The sequence below is a fragment of the Aquarana catesbeiana genome, linkage group LG02, assembly GCF_042186555.1.
Source record: "Aquarana catesbeiana isolate 2022-GZ linkage group LG02, ASM4218655v1, whole genome shotgun sequence".
NCBI classification, from domain to species: Eukaryota; Metazoa; Chordata; class Amphibia; order Anura; family Ranidae; genus Aquarana; species Aquarana catesbeiana.
Window position 1 is genome coordinate 502,329,524 of NC_133325.1, and position 20,864 is coordinate 502,350,387.

Below are 20,864 nucleotides of genomic sequence, written 5' to 3' on the forward strand. Positions count from 1 at the left end.
TAGAGCAATCTGAAAGCTTACACCGCTTACACCGCTTGAACCGCTCATGGAGCGCTGCGTGGAAGGGACGGCGTCAATGGCAGTGTGGAGGACAGTCTATGTGGACATCTTTACCCCGGATGCCTGCATACTTAGATGTGCCTCTTTTATTCACCAACCATGTGAGTTTCTAAATGTTGTATCTTCATTAAAATTTAACTATATTGCTACACTTAGACCCCATTCACACAGGGGCAACACGACTTGCAGGTCGCCTCAGCGAGGCGACCTGCAAACGAATGCCCGGGCGACTTGCAAAACGACTTCGGCATAGAAGTCTATGCAAGTCACCCCAAGTCGCCCCCGAAGTCGTACAGGAACCTTTTTCTAAGTCGGAGCGACTTGCGTCGCTCCCCTTAGAACGGCTCCATAGTACAGAACGGGAGGCGACTTGTCAGGCGACTAGGTCGCCTGACAAGTCGTCCCTGTGTGAATGGGGTCTTAGAGGTGCCTCTCTTCTATTTTATACTCAGTTGTGACATGACGCTACTTGTATATCAAGTTAAAGTTTATTTAAAAAAATGTTTGTCTTGCAAAACACTCTCAAACCAAGTTACTCTCAAACCAAGGTTTTACTGTACTTGATTGTATTGTTGTTCGATATGTAAAAATAAAGTGCCACGGACAATTTTTTGCCAAATTTGGGTCTTGTTTAATTTATTTCTTTGGTTGGATCTGGGGAATGTGGCCTACAATCTCAAGCATTTTCTGTAGCATATATGTGAAAAAGTAAACCCAATGTCCAAAAAGGGAAAAAAAAAAAGTTTTGGTTAGAGTTCTAATAATGGAGCAACAGATGAATGAAGACCTTCATGATTTTTAGCACAATAAGGAGTTCTGGCTTCCAGGCTTTTTTTCCTTATTTCCCAAGCCTAAGAAATGTAATTGGTGGCTTGATTTTTCCCACATATGGAAAAATCCAATATGCAGCAGCTTCTATTTTATGCAATGCAAGGAGGCAGCAGCATCTTTGTTTGTAACAAGAATGTACTCCTCCTGCTAATGACCTAAAATTGAGTAGCAAGAAAAGCTATAGAAATAAGATCTAAGCATCCCTTTGCCTGACAACTGAATTCTCACCAGGGCAAAATGCTGACAGCACAGTAATTACCAAGCCAATTAGTCAATTTGAATTGCCTGTCCTACTGTCATATAGGGTTAAATGCTGCTATTCCAAGTAGTATCACACGAGCCCGCCATACAAAAGCCACAAGAAATGCATGTTCCTGGAATGTAGCCACCAACAAGCTGTCTATTGCTTTTACTCCAGCTTTCTAAGTGAACAGTATGGTCAGTGACAAAGCATAATCTAGTAGGGTTGGCACCTGGCTTGTGAAACACGGGACCTGTTGCCAATAATGATTGTAATAAGGCTTTTTAGAAAAATGAGCAGCCATATTTATACTCTGTACTCAGGGAATGACACATTAGCTTACTTACATGCTAAACTTTAGGTATAACAGTATATACTGTATATTGAAGAGACCAACCTAAAATTTGCACCAGGTACCATCAGGCTGCCTTGAAAAATATACAGTATCTCACAAAAGTGAGTACACCCCTGACATTTTTGTAAATATTTTATTCTATCTTTTCATGTGACAACACTGAAGAAATTACACTTTGCTACAATGTAAAGTAGTGATTGTACAGCTTGTATAACAGTGTAAATTTGCTGTCCCCTCAAAATAACTCAACACACAGCCATTAATGTCTAAACCACTGGCAACAAGAGTACACCCCTAAGTGACAATGTCCAAATTAGTGAGGACACCTGGGGGCCCGCCCACAACGTGGAACATTGGAGAGAATAGGAGACCACCAGCTGCCAGAGGAGCAAAACATAATTTTCAGTGTTCTCTTAGACCCCCGGGGACTGTCCAAAACAGATAGGAGGAAGTCTACAGGAGTGAGGCATAAAAAAGGTAAGCAAACAGCTTTTTAAAATGTTCCCCTAGACAAAAACAAGCATATAACCCCTCCAGTAAAATGGGAAACCTTACTACAGGGGCAACTATGGATTTTCCCTGGAGTTCAGCATGAATGCATTTAACAAAATGTCAAAATCCATAAAACACAATTTTTTCTGCTATCCCTAAGAATGGTTAAACCACTATCTCACACCTGTACAGAACCTATGAACCAGAGCAATTAGTACAGTTCTGCTATGGGTCTATTGATTCAGCTATTGCTTGGTCAGGTACCTGTACCCACTTCCAGGAGAAGGGGCCGTCCCTCGGAAGTTCAGCCACCCTCCTCCTTCCTCCATCGCCGGGCCAATTAGAAAGCCCAACGCGCTTCGCACATTCACAGTGTAGAACCAGATGTGAAGCCAAAAGGCTTCACCACCAGTTTTCCTTACTACAAATGGCAGCGGCAGCACCCGAGGGCCGATCTGAAAACCGGCTGGAGTAGCTGCTGAATTTAAAAAGAAAATTTCCCCATGCTGAAACACCGCTTTAAGTTCTTATTGCGCAAAAATGCATAAATGCAGTGGCAAGAAAGGCAGGCTTTAATGGACACCACACATATGCACCCATAGTACATATATCATCATCTTTTTTTTTTGGACACCCCCCCCCCCCCACACACACTTTGATCAGAAATAGTTAGTTACTGTAAATAAAAAGTATATTTTGTTCCATAATTTTTCAATTTAAAATGACACCATAATTATAATTCTGGTACCAAGCATTGTAAAAGGTATTAAGAAACAATAAAAATGAAAAAAAAAAAAAAAAAAAAGTTGATTAGAAAAGTATAAACTTATTATTATTCATTTTTTATTTTTATTTTTAAGTGAAAGGGGAAGGAGCTCCTCCCTTTGACCTGCAGATGAATGAAACAGTAAATACAATAGTATTAATAGTGTTATTAATAGTGTTACTTTTGTGTCTCCATTTTGCCTCTGAATAGTCTATTCATAAACAGTCTGTTTTTCTGACAGTGGCACCAGCTACAGCTGCTGAATTTACACAGCAACTTCAGATATTTTTGCTAGTGAGAAAGGGAAGAAGGCGTGCAGCAGAAGAAAAGGATGTACTACACATGCCCTGTGTATTTTTTTGATAAAATTTATGTGGGCATGAGTAGGGCAGCACATGACAGGTCCACGCAGGACCCACATTGGAGAGAGAGCTCAAAAAGGGAATGCAGATTGCCAAAGCCCGCGATTCTGGAACAGATAAAAAGGGGAAGTCCGGCCGTTACCTGCTGACCCTTTGGGACAGGACCGGGACTTGGAAGGATGAAATGCCGCTCGCCTGAGAGGAGAGAGAGCCTCCTCATTGGAGAGGGCCGAAAGTTCGGGAGGCGAGGAGTGGCTTATACACTGCCTAGAGGAAGGTCAGACCGCAGCTCCATCCAAGCTATCCAAAGTCACAGTCCCTGCAAGTATGAAGGAGACAGCAGTGAGTGTGCGCAGTACACGCCACAGCCAGGGAGAAAAAAGAAGAGGCAGAGGACAGATGCTTCTCCAAAGCCTAAAGGCAAGGAGGGAGCTTGCAGCGTTCCTCTAAGGAATGCACCACAATTGAAACACAGCAGAGCTACTCAGCCAGCCTCTGCAGCGGCCAGCAGTGAGGAGCTGAGGAGTTTGAGGAGTTCTGTTGACGAGACACTGTCTAGTGTTAATGTCTCTGAGTTAAAGCGGGGGTCCACCCACACCGCCAAAAAAAAAAAAAAAAATATATTAAAAGCCAGCAGCTACAAATACTGCAGCTGCTGACTCTTAATACATGGCCACTTACCTGTCCCAGGGTCCAGCGATGTCGGCAGGCGACGCCGAGAACCCGCTCGGTTCTCGGCAGCTGCCGCCACCATCCTAGGTGAGGGAATCAGGAAGTGAAGTGTTGCAGCTTCACTTCCTGGTTCCCTACTGCGCGTGCACGAGTCGCGCTGCGCGTCCCAAGTGGTCCCCGCTATCTCCTGGGAGCTGTGTGTTTCCCAGGAGACAGCGTGGTGGGGACGGGAAGAGGCGTAGACTCCCATGGGAGTCTATGCCGGAAGTGGGTGCAAATACCTGTCTTAGACAGGTATCTGCACCCCCCTCCCCCCTGAAAGGTGCCAAATGTGACACCGGAGGGGGGGAGGGTTCCGAAACGCAGAAGTTCCATTTTTGTGTGGAACTCCGCTTTAAATATAATTGTCAATTCGTTATCCAATATATTAAAAGGGGCACACACAGTTGGTGCTTTTGCTAAAGAGGATGAAGGAGCACAGGATTCTGGTGCACTGAATTTTGCTAATACCAGTGCTAATTCTATGGGGGGGCCAGTTAAATGGTGCAATTTTACATTCAAATGATGTCATGTTTCAGTATAATGATATAGATGATGATATCAGCATAATCTGGCAAAATGTATCCGATCCTCCCCTCAGAAAGAATTTTAGGGATAGCAGAGCATGTATCCTGTCTAAGAAGCCCATTAATATTTGTAAATCTGTTACCCCTTCTCCTCCTTCACGCCCCTCTCACTCTCTAGTTGCTGGATCTTCCTATAAGGAACCTATGCCTTGTGAAATTTCACCTTTGGGCTTCCACTTAACCTGCTCTGTTAACAGCTCGCCGACCAGCGCACGCCGATTTACATCGGCAGAATGGCGCTGGTGGGCAAAAGGGTGTACAGGTACATCCCCTTTAAGAAGCAGTGCTGTGTGTGCGTGCGCGCCCACCGTGGTCTCCGTGACCACGGGTCCCGCGGACTCGATGTCCGCCGGGTGCCCGCGATTGTGTCACGGAGGAGGTAGAACTGGGAGATGCTTTTGTAAATAAAGCATTTCCCCATTCTGCCTAGTGACAGGACAGAGGTCACTGCTCTCTGTCATCGGGAGCAGTGATTGCTGTCATGTGAGGTGTAGCTCCCCCCCCAAAAAATATGTAGAAGAATACATAATCGGCCTAAACTGAGGAAAAACATTTTTTTTTTTTTTTTTTTTAAATATATTTTTGGGGGATATTTATTATAGCAAAAAGTAAAAATATATATTTTTTTCAAAATTTACATTCTTTTTCTGTTTATAGCACAAAAACTAAAAAACACAGAGGCGATCAATTACCACCAAAAGAAAGCTCCATTTGTGGAAAAAAAAAAAAAAAAAACACACGTCAATTTTGTCACACAACCGCGCAATTGTCAGTTAAAGGGATGCAGTGCCGAATCGCAAAAAGTGCTCTGGTCAAGAAGGGGGCAAATTCTTCCAGGGTTGAAGCGGTTTAGCGAAAAATTTGGGTCCATATTTACCTGCGTCCAAAGAATTTCTATCTAAATCTGAAAGAAAAATGGAAGACCGCATGGAGGAGGATAGGAGAAGGGCTATCTCCAAAACTTTTCAGAAATGGTTGCTTGGTTGCAGGCCTTTTGCATGTATGCAGCAGTACTGGGAGAACAATTTCCTGAGAAATGCTCAGGCTTATTCCAACACGTAGATATAGTTTCTGAAGCCTTTCATCATTTTGGTGGTACAACATGGTTCACATATGACGAGAATTTTAGGCAGTTCACCTGACTCTACAATGGGGGTCCAAAAATGTAGGCTTATGTTTGAACCTCATGCTACCACAGAAGCCGCAATTCACACAAATAACAGTGGCTAGCTCACAGAGTGCCTTTCGCAAAGGCTTCTGTTTTGCTTTCAATGAAGGGCAATGCAAATTCTTATCAAACTGCAGATATAGGCATGAATGCTCTTACTGCAATGGGAACCATCCTGCTAACAGATGTTTTCGTAAAACATCAGCAACTTCTCGCCCATCGCTATCCTGAGATGCAGGTGGGAAAAGCCAAGACACCAGTGAGCTTAACAAGAATGTTACCTTGGTTGGGTTGCTACCCAGATCGCACATCTACTAATTAATGGCTTCTTGGTCCCCTCCTTCTCAGGGAAGGGATGTGCCTTTGTTAAGAATTTACATCTTGCTGCGATTCATCCTGAAATTGTTCGGGATAAGATCTCTAAAGAAGAAGAGTAGCTGGTTCATTCCTTTGCCCACCATTTCCAAATTTCTGGCTCTCCCCCTTGGGCAGGGTTCCCAAAATTCAGCATCTGTCCTATCCAGAGGATGCTTCACTTAAAATAAATAAATAAAATTTATTTCGGATGTTGAAGCTCCTGTTTCATAGTTATCTTTTGACGAAGCACTTGTGCTGTTAAGACACTTTGGACAGGGTGCATCGTTAGCGAAGGCAGACATTAAATCTGCCTTTCGCCTGCTACCGGTGCATCCACAAGGTTGCGATTAACTTGGTTTCCACCTCTAGGGTTGCTTTTATGTCGATAAATGTATGCTTATGGGCTTTTCATTATGTTTTTATTTTGAGGCCTTCTCTAAGTTTTTACATTGGGTTCTGACGATACATTCCCCTTCTGGGGTTTTTCCACATTATTTAGATGTTTTGTTCGTTTGTCCAGCAGACATCCCTATATGTCTTAAGTCGCTGAATCCTTCGGAGTTCCGCTTGCACATGAAGACTTTTTTTTCCCCTACGACTAGTACTGAATTTTTGGGGATCACTATCGACTCATCCATAATGGAGTTCAGATTGCCCATAGAAAAGTTACATTGTATGAGGACAACAATATAATTTTTGTCTAAGCGCAAGGTGTTAAAAGAAGGCCAATCTTTATTGGGTCTCTTTGCATTCGCAGCTAGAGTTATCCCAATAGCCAGAATCTTTTCTAGGCGATTTGCTTTGGCTACCAAAGGCTTAAAAATCCCCTACTGACATGTTTGCATCTCTAAAAGTATCAAAGAGGACTTAAAAAGTATGGGATTCTTTTCTTTGTAACTTTAATGGGTCAACCATCTGGCAACAATCTTTTAAACAGGATTTTCAGTTGAATTTCTTTACTGATGCCGCGGGTTCATCGGGCTTTGGAGCCTTTATGGATGGCCATTAGTGTGCCTCTGAATGGCACTCAAGTTGGTTGCATCAAGACATTTTGCATAACATAGTCCTCCTTGAGTATTTCCAGTTAAAGGTTCAATCGTGTTCTGGAAGGAAAAGTTTATGAACCGTAGAGTAATTTTGCATACGGATAACAAAGGTGTACTCTTTGCTATCAATATGCTATCATCTAAAACCGAACTGGTTATTAAACTATTACATTTCTTAGTGTTACACTGCATGAGATTCAAGATCTGGTTGAAAGCAAGTCACATATCTGGAATACATAACAACATAGCTGCCGCTTATTCTCGCTTGCATTTCAAGAGATTCCGGGAATTGGTTTAATCGGCTGATCCGTGCGGCACCCCTTGCCCAGACTTCCTCTGGGGCTTGATATCTGCTAATCTCAGGAATTCGGTATCACAGAAGACATGGCTGGAATAGAGGTTGGCCTGGTCCAGATGGTGTTCTTTTTACTCTAACATGCTTTTAGAGGTTATGGAAATGAATGCATATGTCTCGTTAGCGTTTGTGTCCTAATTCAATCAAAGCTTAGTCCTGTCTCAGTGAGTAAGGTATTGGCAGGTGTTTTGTTTTTTCTTAAATTTGCAGGCCTGCCAGCTTTAACTTCCTTCTTTCAGGTCAGTCAGATCCTCAAAGGATTCATGAAATCACACCCAACTCGGGATTCAAGATGTCCAATTTCGGTTAATTTGTTGATTAACTAGTTCCCGACCGGATCGCATACATATACTGTGGCACAATGGCACCGCTGCGCGAAACCCCGTATATATACACAGGGTTCCTTTAAGAGCCGCCAGAAGGTGCGTGCCCGCTGCACAGCGGGGGACCCGATGCGCGAGGCCTATGATCGATGCCAGCCACGCATCATCGCGTGCACGAGCACGGGGATTTGAGTGTGCTGTCAGAGGAGGAGGAGACATGCGTTTGTTCCTAGTAAGTAGGAACAGCGAAACGTCTCCTCTCCTACTCAGTCCTATCCCCATACAATTAGAACACACTGAAGGAACACACATTTAACCCTTGATCGCCCCCTAGTGTTAACCCCTTCCCTACCAGTGTCATTTTACACAGTAATCAGTGCATTTTTATAGCGCTGTATAAATGTCAGTGGTCCCAAAAATGTGTCAAAACTGTTTGATCTGTCCGCTGCAATACCGCAGATCACCGCCATTACTAGTAAAATATAAAAAAAAAAATATAATAAAAATGCCATAAAAGAAAAAAACCTTCCCATAGTTTGTAGACGCTATAACGTTTGTGCAAACCAATCAATACTCGCTTATTGCGATTTTTTTTAACAAAAATATATTCTTCTACATATTATTGGCCCAAACCGATGAAGAAATTTGTTTTTTTAAAAACATTTGTTGGGATATTATAGCAAAAAAGTAAAAAATTGTTTTTATTTTCCAAAATTGTCGCTCTTTTTTTGTGTATAGCGCAAAAAATAAAAACCGCAGAGGAGATCAAATACCATCAAAAGAAAGCTCTATTTGTGGGGGGAAAAAAAAGACACAAATTTAGTTTGGGTATGCATTGCATGACCACGCAATTACCAGTTAAAGCGACACAGTGCCAAAATTGTAAAAAGTGCTCTGGTCATACTGCTTTCGGTATTGGAAGCCATTTGCTTTTTTCAATATGAGCTCTTACTTTTTAGAGTGGCCTTTTCAGTTACCCTTTTTGGTGCTCTAAGGGTTGGGGAGTTTACAGCTCACAATAAATCATGTTCGTCCTTTTTACTGTTTTCGCATGTATCTCTGGAGTGCTTACATCTATTTATCTGTAGGTCAAAATCTTTTGGTTTGGGTAATGGTCAGTGGATCTCTCTGTGTAAATCTCCCAATCCTCTAGTGTACCCAGTGTCCCATGTTGCCAGGTATGTGTCGGTCAGACCCTCATTTTTTATCCATCAGGATTTGTCCCCTTTGAAGAGATACCAGTTTTCTGCTGCGCTATCTTCATGCCTTAAGCTCCTTAACCTCACAGGTTTCCAATTCTCATCACATTCCTTTAGGATTGGGGCTGCTACTACAGCTAAATTCATTGGTTTTCTCTCCAAATGGTCTAAAAAGGGTTGGCTGGTGTGCAAAGTATTAGATCTCCGCCCCAAGTTGTTAATTGTATGATTTTCTCTTTCAGATTCATCCAAATGCACAATCTGGATAGTAGGCTTCTGGGCTGAGAAGCAGGCAGAATCCAGGATTTACTCAAGCAATTTAGGTCTGGATGTTAATAACTTTATAGTTTTATGGTCAGGCATTAGGGGCCTAAGATGGCGCAATCTTAAGGACCACTTAATTCATTTTTTTCAGCAATTGGCCTTTTCCTCAGGTTCTAGTTAGTCACATAGGAGCAAATGACATCGGTAAAATTAAAGCCTGGGAACGGTTATGTGAAATGAAAAGGGATCTTTATGCCATTAGGCTTTTGTTTCCATATACCATTTTGGCTTTCTCCGAAACGATTCCATGGCTCCTTTGGTCTCCTTCCGGTAATTTATTTTATGTAGACAGAATTAGGAGACAGGTTTTGCACCTGGGTTATTCAGGAATTATTTAGTACACTTGTCCGAAATTGATGTGGACATATTCAATATGGGCCTGCAAAGTTTGACTGAAAGTGCCACGGTGTTGGGGGGAACTCAGCCAGCAGATTCCCTTCTGGCCTCGGTCAGTGGGGAATAGTCATCTGGCATTGTCTGGATGGAATTGTAATTTTGTGTAATTTTGGTGTAATTTTTGCGTTGCTGTATTATTAGCCAGGATGGCTTCATATTTTAATTGAATTTATCATTAATATGTTATCAGGTTACCCCTTGAACAACACTGTGGCCTATGTTAAAATTTTGCCAAACAAATAAATATTTATAAAAGAAAAAAGTACAAAAAAAAAAAAAAAAAAATGGTTGTTGGTCTCTTATTTAATAATCCCTTTGTGCTAGCCCATGCATTAATCTTTTCTTTTTGTTTAACCAGTGGGTTGAATGAATAAAAATGATCCGATTCCGCCATCCACACATTTAATGTGGATGGGGGAAAATCACTTACGCTGTGTTATTGTGTTCTGACAGCGGGGAGACTTACCCTCTATCAGAATACGATTATCAGTGCTAGACGGAGGCAACGATCGGGAAAAACCTGACAGGCTGCTTGTAAAAAAGTCAATCTGTAGATTGATTTCTGTACAACCAGGGTCCTAATACATGGATTGAATTTTAAATCATGTATGGCCACTTGGCCAGCTTAATACGTTCACTGTCCAGAACTGGTTAATGAATTAAACTCTAAAAAAATGCTAAGCTATAGAGTTTTTTGTCATAGACATGCAGTCTCTTCTGCTAAAACCTTTAGCATGAATCTATGCATGGCCGCTGTAGCCACCCCCTATTTAGGCTCCCCTTTTTGGACTCCGGCGCCTGAATTACAGCTGTGGGCGGGGGGGGGGGGTGTTTTAAGCACATGACTAATAACCCCCGGGGGGGGGGGGGAGGGGTAGTCACAGTGGCTGCATTTGATGGGCCACAGAGGCTGCATTTGATGGGGGGGTTTTTTCAGTATTTTTCAGTTTGTTTGCGCCCTCCCCCTCCACCTGAGCACCAGCCGCTGCCCGCCGCTGACACTTGCTATGGCTTGTTTTTGAAGTTTCATGCTCAAGAGATCATCCCTGTCCTTTGATAACTGAATACCGAGTTACTGAATATACAGTACGGTATACACTGTAGAAATATTAGGAGACCTTACATGCATATACTCCTTCCAGGTCAGTGGCCCACAAAGTAGCTAAAGATGGATAAGGATTAGGTTTCTGAAGTATCCAACCCAAACAGAAATGACAGTTCTCGCATTTCTCCTGAAAGCTCCTTTTAACATTTTTAGCATCCCTAGCACTGTCCTGACCTAAAAAAGAAGGTCTTCCTAATGCTATACTGGGGAAGGTCCTACACATCTAAAAGAAATTTCAGTGGGTTGTACTGGCATGGACTGCCACAGGTAGATCCTTCATCACCATTTTCTCATGCATTAGGCTACATAGTTTTAATTTATTTTAATATGTCTATATGGTGCTGATAATTTGTGCAGCACTTGACAAATAGTACATTCACATCAATCCCTGGCCTCAAGGAGCTTATAATGTAAGGTCCCCATTTCACAGGCATAAATAAACATAAGTAGGCCAATTTCATGCAGAGAAAACATGCCATTTCCATGCAGATAATGCCCTGACCAGGAATCTAACTGGGGACCCTAGTGCTAAAAGTCCAAATTGCCAACAACTAAGCCACTCTTCTGCCACAGTTTAGACAAAATTTTTCAAAATCATTGTTTTCAGTCAGTTACCCACCTAATTTTTTTTCAGAGTGAAAAACAGCCCTGTACACTTCACTGACCTGCATTTTACTATTCAAATATGATTCTATCAAAAGACACAGCACAGTGCATCACATGCATTATGGAGTAAAGGAGTCCTTCTAACTGATACTCATTTTCAGTAAGAGTGTTTCTAATGCAGGCCATACATTATGCAAAATTGCTTGATTTTCCTAAACGCAGCCTGTATCGATGCGGGAATTCCTCCTGCAGTGCTATTGTGTTCTGCTGGTAGGGAGGGCAAGGAGCCTTCCCCGCTGGCAGAATACAATGACGACTGCTGGCGACTATAGCCGCTTGGAAAACCCAACAGACTGGCTGTACTGAAGTTGATTGATGGATCAACTTTAAGACAACCAGTCTGCCCATACACAGTTCGAAGGTCGAAAATCAGCCGATTCCTGCTGAACCGGCTGAATTTCGATCCATCTATGGCTAGCTTAACACTGTATACTGGATATTTTTTTCAGTAAAGTAAAAACAGCAAACAAGCACTTTTACTTTAATGATACCGATCCAAAGCAGGATAAAACCGTGAAATGGGTCTTATTAAAATGAATAATAAATATACAAATTGTCTTCAAGAAAAAAGGGTTAATGCCCATGTTCTCATTGATTGTGCTTCTAACAATTATCTGAGTCATATACTGGTAGATGTCTATGACATTCCACATCTCGATTAGGTCATAGTTAAGACATCCCATCCAATGAACAGGAAGGAACTGGCTACAAGTGTAATCAATTTTATTGACCTTGCTCAGCTCGTGTGGGTGCTGTTCCGAATAGAGTGCAATGTATGCTAGCTCATAAGCGCATGTTCCCTCTAATCAGATGAAGTTTGTTTATGCCATCATCCAATTAGCATTTTAAGGGCAACTTTTTTTTTTTTTTGTCTTAAGTTAAAACATATTTACGCTAAAAGTTTGACAGTCCTGGCAATATTGGTTTCCATAACCAGGTTAAAAAAAAATACAATTTTAAGTAGAAATTCTAAAAGTATGTAAAGCAAACTTTTTTTTCACGGTTCGGCTAGAGTGTGTCGAAGGGTTAGAACTTACAGTATGTTTTTAATCGTGGTCTGTGTCCCTGCTGGGAAGATTACTCTCTCTGTTGGTCCTGATGACTATTATCTCTGGTACAGAAAGTGATGGGAAATCCTAAAAAATAAAAAAGTAGAAACCTTCCAATAAGGACAACTGTATAAGTGGAGACTTCCTCTCGCTTTGAAGAGATCTTCCTTTTTTTCCCTTGTGTGTATCTGGGACAGGAAATGAAGGAAAATGTTGCCAAGGGGACACAGACCACAGAAAAAAAAAAAAAAAATCATTTCCTATTCAATCCAAAGCATACTTGTATGTAAAGCCTGTTCTTAAATCAAATCTCAAATAAAGGTTTTACCTCTAAAGTAGATAGTAAATACCTTATTGCTCAGAGCACCCTGCACTCTAGTGGAGATAACTTGATGCCTGATGCTGGTGCAGAAAACACTTTTAAGGGTATTCATGCCCTGGTCTCCCACTGCAATCCACCTCACTACAGGGTGCAGCAGTAATGGAAGGGGCCCATACATTGTGCGAATTTCTGAGTTACTGATGAAATGATCACAAATTCGCTTTGTGGGTGGCCCTATCAGCCCCTTCTTGCCTGACATCCTTCAACTGAAAGGCGTTAGGCAGAAAACGGTCAGCCAAACAGCAGCTGCATCCAATTGGGTGCAACCACTGTCCAGGTGTTCTAACAGCTGCTAGTGGCAGCTGTCAGAATGCAATAGCCCAGGGAGATCCATTCATCTGCGCTGTATATAGTGGATCTGGTTTGTTTTTTTGGCAGAATAAATAAATAGAGTCCATTAGTGTATGACCAACGTATGGGTCAGCAATAGAAACCATTGAGTGCAGAAGGAAACCATGAAATTGACACTTCCAAAAGTGTTGGTTTCTGCACAATCTTCAGGCGGCCAGCTTAATTGATCACAACTGCGTTTGGTGGCGGTGAGGTGCGGCATTAGAAGTATTTGCTATCTTCTTTACATATCAGACCTTTACTCTAGATTTGTGAGTAAATTTAACTTGGATTGTCTGTTACAAGATTTAACCACATTCCCAAATCTTAGTAAAATCACACCTGCACATTTTTTTCCCCCATAAGCCCTTCCTTGTCACCTATTTAAAAAAAATACAAATGAAGATAAGATGGCACTTTATATAGCTAGATCTCATTACCAGGAAGTACAAAGGATAACCAGTAAGGTAAGATAGCTTGCAGTAAAAAAAAAAAAAAAAAAAAAAAAAAAAAAAAAAGTGTTTGTCATGTCTTCCTCTGACAAACACCAATCAAACAGGTCCATAAGCTGCTCTACCATAAAATGGTAATGAATGCTGCTGATCTCTTGGTAACCTTGCTTAAGGAACAGATCTGTACTGTTCTGCAGAGATTGATAAAGGACCCAACCAGATTAAAAGCGAAGGAGATAGCAACGCGCCCTGTATATTTTACCATAGAAAAAGGGGTTACATTAGAACAATCAATGTAGCAACACATAACAAATACTGACATATGTATCCCCATCAGAGCCCTAGTCACTAACCATGGTAGTCAACGGACGCCTTCTTGATTCCCTGAGGCTTCATCCATGGTGGATTGTCCGCATACAGTGAATTTTGACTATTGTTTTTCTTTCCAAAAAGCTTATTAAGAGTCCCCTTCTTCATTTTGGTAGTTTTTAGTCCTCGTTTAGAATAGAAATATTCTAGCAGTGATACATGTTTCCAAGGCGGTCCAGGTAGATGGCAGAAACAAACGAGCTGGGTCCCTGTAGATTGTACGCAGCAGGAATAGAAGGCTGAGTCTCACCTTTGCAGCAGGTAAATAGCTGATTCCTGTTGGTTCAGTACATTTGCTTCTACCTGACCCCACCCTCCCTTCACCAAACTGCACTAGTCACATTCCTGCTCTCACCTAGCACCACCTTCTAATGGGAAGACACAGCCAGGGTTTAACCTCTCTGCTACTAGAAGGTTAAATATTAACTCTTCTCAAAGTCACTTGTTTGTGTATTGTATGTCAGATCCGCAACACAAATGGCTCGCCTCTAGTATATTCGCTACTTTATATTGAGATACCCACAATCTAATAGATTTAGCTCCTCATATAAAATTGAATCTTTAAATGATTATTATTATTTTTTTGGCTAGAGTTGGGGCTTGTTTACACGTGTAGTCACTCGCTCTTCAGAGGGCATTTGACAGGTGGTGAGGAGGTATTTTGTCGCCTGATTTAACCCTGTAAATGGCACACGATGATGAGGCAATTTTGTGCGTTCCCATAGACTTTCATCGGTCACATTCTGCGACGGCGACGCCTGCTGAATGCAACTTGCTGCACTCACAGAGCACAGAATTGCAGCTGCAGTATGTGTACAGCCCTCAGCTATGGCAGGTGCAGGCTGGTAGATGGGAGAGATAAAACTGCATGAAGCATAATTCTAGGCTCACACTAGTGTTGCTGCATGCGTTCTTCAGTGCGTTTTTGGAATATGACTTTATACGTTTTTGGTGCATTTTTTTTTTTGTAGAAGAAGACTAGATTTTAGACCTAAAATGCTGGCAAAACCGCAATAGTACTACTTTATGATGCATTTTCAGCCTGGGTTCACACTAGTGCTATCTCAGAGATCGCATGTGACTCGCACCCTCACTGCAGTGCCGATCACATGTGATCTCTGAGCAATGCAAGCTCAGCCATACAGTTGTATGGCTGAATTTGCATTGGATTCACACAGAAAATAGTGCAGGAACTTGTTTTTCCCCACACTAGAATCAGATCGCATGCGTGTTCTCAACTATGTGATCCAATTCCTGTGCGAGTTCACAGTTCGCACTGCAATCTGTGAACTAAACTGGGGCTGTCATTAACTTTGGTTCCTGCATTGCACGAGTGTGAACCCAGGGTCAGTGTGTTTTTGTAGTGCAACTCTGCACGTTTTTTGGTGCATTGTTTTAATAGGAGAAGGAGAATAGATTTTATACACAAAACCCTACCAAAACTGCATTAAAAACATATGTACATGCAGTTTACATGGAGTGTACATGCACTCTCATTGAAGTCTATGGGGCAAAAAACACACTGCAACTTCACCAAAGAAGAGTCTGCGCCTTTTAAAAAATGGCACTGCAATGGGCGCCATAAAGAAGAATGTAATTTTCATTGCTGTGTAATGCAACAAACCCAGGAGAAAATGCACTATTGTGAATTGGGGCTAAGCTTGGGCTCACACTAGCGCAATCTCAGAGATCGCATGTGATTCGCACCCGCACTGCAGGTGCCAATCACATGCGATCTCTGAGCGATGCAAATTCAGCCATACAGTTGTATGGCTGAACTCGCATTGGATTCGCACAGAAAACAGTGCCAGAACTATGCATGCACTGTGATCTGTGAACTAAACTGGGAGTGTCATTAACTTTGGTGAACTGCCTTCTGGAGAGGAGCAGTGCAGGAACTGGCGCTGGAATCGCACTGGTTCCCACATCACACTAGTGTGAACCCAGGGTAAAAGAGAATTCTAAAGCTGGATTCACACTAAACAATTTTCTTTGGATTTTTTACTTTAAATTTACCAAAACCATATAATATGAGGTCAACCCTAAACACTTTCAATTTGTATGCAGTAAGGCAGACTCTTGCACTACATAGTTGAAGGTAAATCTAAAGCTAATCGAACAACAAAAGTTGTATAGTGTGTATCCAGCTTAAAACCTGTCTGTTTTTTTGCCCCCTGTGTCCCATTGAGGAGATTTCCCATCACTTAGGCTAGGTTCACACTGGTCCACACAGTAAAGCCTCATACACACGGTACGATTGTTGGCAGGGAATTGTCTGTTGACAGACTGTTGTCCTAAAATCTTACCGTTAGTACGCTCCTTTTGACAATTGTTGTCCAATTTTTGGCCAACAAATGTTAGATGACAGGCTAGTAAATTTTCGGCGGACAGTGGCTTGACGTCTGAACTTTGTATGGTCAGTACACAAATCTGTCACACAAAAGTCGAAAGTACAAACACGCATGCTCGGAATCAGTGCTCACCAATCACAAAATTAGCAGAAGGGGCCAAAAGGGTGGCGCTCAAGAGCTGAAATTCCTCGTAGTATGTCACTACGTTTGTGTTTGTGGCACGACAATTGTGTACCATTAGTATGCAAGACAAGATCCTGGCACACAATCGTACTGTGTATACCAGGCTTTAGGCTGCATTCACACTTTTGCGTTGTTGGAACACGTGGAAAATTGCACGCTTTCCAGCAATAATGGCACCCCCATGCACCTGCTAATGCATGCTGCGACATCATGCATTTTGGTTTTCCAATTCTGAAAAGGTTTAGGAACCCCTTTTCAGTGGGTCTTACTCATAGGGCCAATCACTGAAATGAATGGGATGCCCTACATGCAACACATGGAAATGTTCACGATGTGAGGGAGCATAAGATGCAGTATTTTATTACGTGGGCAGCTGTTAAAGTCAGCTTCCTTTTTTTTAATTTAAATTAATTTGAGATGTCACATAATGACACTTGATCCAGGTCTCTGCACAACAATGTTGTGCTTTGCACTACTGTGCATTGGCATGCAATGCCATTCAGCGCGCTGTCATAAAAGCCACCCATGCTGCATTTTTTTTTTCACAGCACCAAACCAGCAATTGTTTTCCATGTATCCAAGCAGTGACCTGCGTTTATCCAGTGTGGAAAAAGGCAGGTCACCGTACATAGGGGCTGATTTACGAAGCATTTGCGTCATGAGTTGCGGCGCACGCCAATGCGCAAAGGACTTTTTCATATTTACAAAACATCTGCGCCGGTAACACAGCGCAATTCCCCATTTACTGTTCTCTTCCTGGCACACGGGAAGAGGCGATCGGTACGCCACTATAGACATGGCACACGGCATCTTTAACTTAAAATTTAAACAAGCTGGAAGTGCCAAAATTATGGGGGTGATGTGGGTGATGTGAGGAAGTATAGTAATAACTGCCCAAGTAACAAATATGGCCAAAATAGAATGAGAAAGTAACTTTATCTGAACAAGCCTTCTGCGCCGGCAAGTACATTTAGAACTGCGGGAGGTCAATTTATGCACCGCGCATGCGCAAACGGCATTTGCGCTTGTTCCAATGCTTTGGTTCACTGCGCCAGCAAAATCTTAGTAAATGTCAAGCAACGTAAATGCATTTGCATAGGTTGAACGGGCGCACCTCTAAACTTTTTTTTTTTTTTTTTAACGCTGGTTCACTTCGTGGCTATAATGAAATGTCAGTCCGGCAATACACATAAAAGTTCATTGATAAAAACAGCATTCAGAAAAAATAACAAAATTAAGAAAAAAAATGCCTGGGGTTCCCCCGAAATTCCATACCAGGCCCTTCAGGTCTGGTATGAATTTTAAGGGGAACCCCGCGCCAAAATTAAAAAAAAAAAAATGGCGTGGGGGTCCCACTAAAAATCCAAACCAGACCCTTATCCGAGCACGCAACCTGGCAGGCCGCATGAAAAGAGGGGGGACGAGAGAGCGCCCCCCCCTCCTGAACCGTACCAGGCCACATGCCCTCAACATTGGGAGGGTGCTTTGGGGTCCCCCCCAAAGCACCTTGTCCCCATGTTGATGGGGACAAGGGCCTCATACCCACAACCCTTGCCCGGAGGTTGTGTGGGTCTGCGGGCGGGGGGCTTATCGGAATCTGGAAGCCCCCTTTAACAAGGGGACCCCCAGATCCCGGCACAAAAAGTACCCCTACCATTTCACAAAAAAAGTGTCAAAAATGTTAAAAATATCAAGAGACAGTTTTTGACAATTCCTTTATTTAAAGTCTTCTTCTTTCCATCTTCTTCGGGCCTTGTTTCTTCTTCCTTACTTCATCCTTCAGTTCCTTCCTCCATCTTCTTCTTCCTCTGATTCTTAATCCGATCCTCTGCTTCATGCTCCGGTGTTCTCGTCCAGCGTCTTCTTCCGTGCTTCGTTCTTGGGCCGCTCCGCATCCATGGGAGGCTCCCGCTGTGTGACGCTTCTCTTCTTTTGACACTTATATAACGGAACCGTGCTTCAGAGGAGTCACCGGGTGGCCCCGCCCTCCGTTATATAAGAAGTGTCAGAAAAAGAGAAGCATTACACAGCGGGAGCCTCCCATGGATGCGGAGCTGCCCGAGAACGAAGCGTGGAGGAAGATGCCGGACGAGAACACCAGAGTAAGAAGCAGAGGAAGAAGAAGATGGAGGAAGAAACCGAAGGAAGAAGGAAGGAAGAAGGAAGAAGACCCGAAGAAGATGGAAAGAAGACTTTAAATAAAGGAATTGTCAAAAACTGTCTCTTGACATTTTTAACATTTTTGACACTTTTTTTGTGAAATGGTAGGGGTACTTTTGTACCCCATTACCATTTCACACAGGGGGGGGCCGGGATCTGGGGGTCCCCTTGTTAAAGGGGGCTTCCAGATTCCGATAAGCCCCCCGCCCGCAGACACCCACAACCACCGGGCAAGGGTTGTAGGGATGAGGCCCTTGTCCCTGGGGACAAGGTGCTTTGGGGGGACCCCAAAGCACCCTCCCAATGTTGAGGGCATATAGCCTGGTTTTGGTTCAGGAGGGGGGGTGCTATTTCGTCCTGCCCTCTTTTCCTGCGGCCTGCCAGGTTGCGTACTCGGATAAGGGTCTGGTATGGATTTTTGGGGGGACCCCACGCCATTTTTTTGCGTTTCCAGTTCCTGAAAAAAAGTAGAACATGCTGCATTTTTTATGCACTGGCCTATACTGGAACGCTGTAAAATGCATCAAAAACACACTGGAACGCACCTAAATGCACCAAAAACGCACTGCAGGTGCGTTCCAGGTGCTTTTCCGCATGTGCGTTTTTGATGCGTTCCAGTGCGTTTTTGGTGCAGTCCTGTGCTTTTTTCCCCCCTCTTTTTTCTTAACCTTAAATAAGGACAAATGTGTTGCAGTGTGTTTTTGGTGCATTTAGGTACATTCTGGTGCGTTCCAAGGTGTTTTTGATGCGTTTTACAGCTTTCCAGTACAGTCCAGTGCAGAAAAATGCAGCATGTTCTACTTTTTTCTGGAACTGGAACGCACTGGAACTACAAGCACTGGTGTGAACTATGCCATTGAAAACCATATAACCGACATTCCATGCATTTTTGATGCATAAAATATGCACTGGACTGCATTGGTGTGAACTGGCCCTTAAAGCAATTTGGCATATTTAAAGGCTGGCTTATTTTGTGCTAGCTGCATTTGGGTTGTTCTGGGCATGATCAGGGACTTTGTTTTTTTTTTTTTTTGTTGCTTTTTGTGTGTGAACGGCACTTGTATGTTTCTGGGCATGCTCAGGGTGTGATTTTTGGTTTAGTAATTTAAGGACATCCTTAACAGGTGTACCCACTTTGAAGTTCTCTCTACATTGGGTGAACTTGCATTTTGTGTGTTTCATGGACTGTCCATGTGTTTGCAATTGCCTCATTAGTACACAAGCATATGTTATATAAAGCTTGCAGATAGCAATCTTTACTTTGCCCTGAAAAGAGCCAAGATTGTGTGATGGTCTGAATTTTTCTTTGCTGAGCTCAATGGAGCGAAAGGGGATTCAGAACACCCTGCGGTTTCAGGTTATGCCTGGTCATCTGCATAAAGTGAGTTTGGAGTTCCTTGTTCAGGATTTGCTGGAGAAAACAGTTGCAGTGGAACCACGTCACATCTATTGTATCCAGGACCATGCAGCACCAAGGTACTATGATGTTTCTTTTGTGCATAGCAATTTTTGCATGGGAGTTATTGAGAAGTGTAAGGAATTGGAGAAAGCTAACCATGAGTCTATAAGGCCTTTCATAGTGGAACCCTTGTATGCTATGGAGGAGAAACCATTGGTTGTTCACCTGTTTAACCCCTTCACGGACATTGCCTTGGTAGTGGCCTTTTTGAAGAGATACTGCTCTGCAGTGAAGGGAGGCTTCAGGCTGACTAATCGTCTGGGGACCTTTAATGGCAAATTAAAGTTTTTTTTGTCAAGCTGAAGGTGGATTCTGAAGGGATTGGTGAAGTGCGGCATCCACCAGCTAATTTTTCAGTAGCAGGAAATAGAGGGTTTCTCTACCACCCTGGTTAACCGACATACTGCAGAAGATGTCATAAGTTTGGGCATACCAGAGATGACTGTAATGCCGAGATGCACTGCCGGAACTGTGGGGAGGAGGGACATGAGGCTGGGGCTTGCTTGATTAAGCAGGCCTGTGATATATGTGGACAGCGTGATCATACAGTGAAGAATTGTCCAAAAGTAAGAAGGGCCTATGTCTCTTATGCTGAAGCTGTCAGGCGCACCGCTGAGAGTGGACGACCAGTGTCCACACAGGTGCTGTCTGACTCTCCTGAAAGACAGGAAGAGGAGGAGGTGATGGTGGAAGAGGAAGAAAGTGGGCACCTGGGTGTGGAGTGTTAGCGAAATTTGGTTGTACGCAAAGCACACAGCCAAATCTCCTGTTTCTAATCATAATAA

At 42.9% G+C, this 20,864-nt stretch overlaps 1 protein-coding gene across 1 annotated transcript in view; it reads right to left on the reverse strand.

Moving 5' to 3' along the window:
* LG02H6orf132 (linkage group 02 C6orf132 homolog) overlaps positions 1-14,233 on the reverse strand; it is a 64,323-nt gene extending 50,090 nt beyond the window's left edge. The window contains exon 1 of the mRNA XM_073615749.1: positions 13,911-14,233. Within this exon, the coding sequence (XP_073471850.1) occupies positions 13,911-14,034 (124 nt within the window). The 5' untranslated portion in view covers positions 14,035-14,233. The remainder of the gene's footprint in view (positions 1-13,910) is intronic.
* Between the last annotated feature and the right edge of the window lie 6,631 nt (positions 14,234-20,864).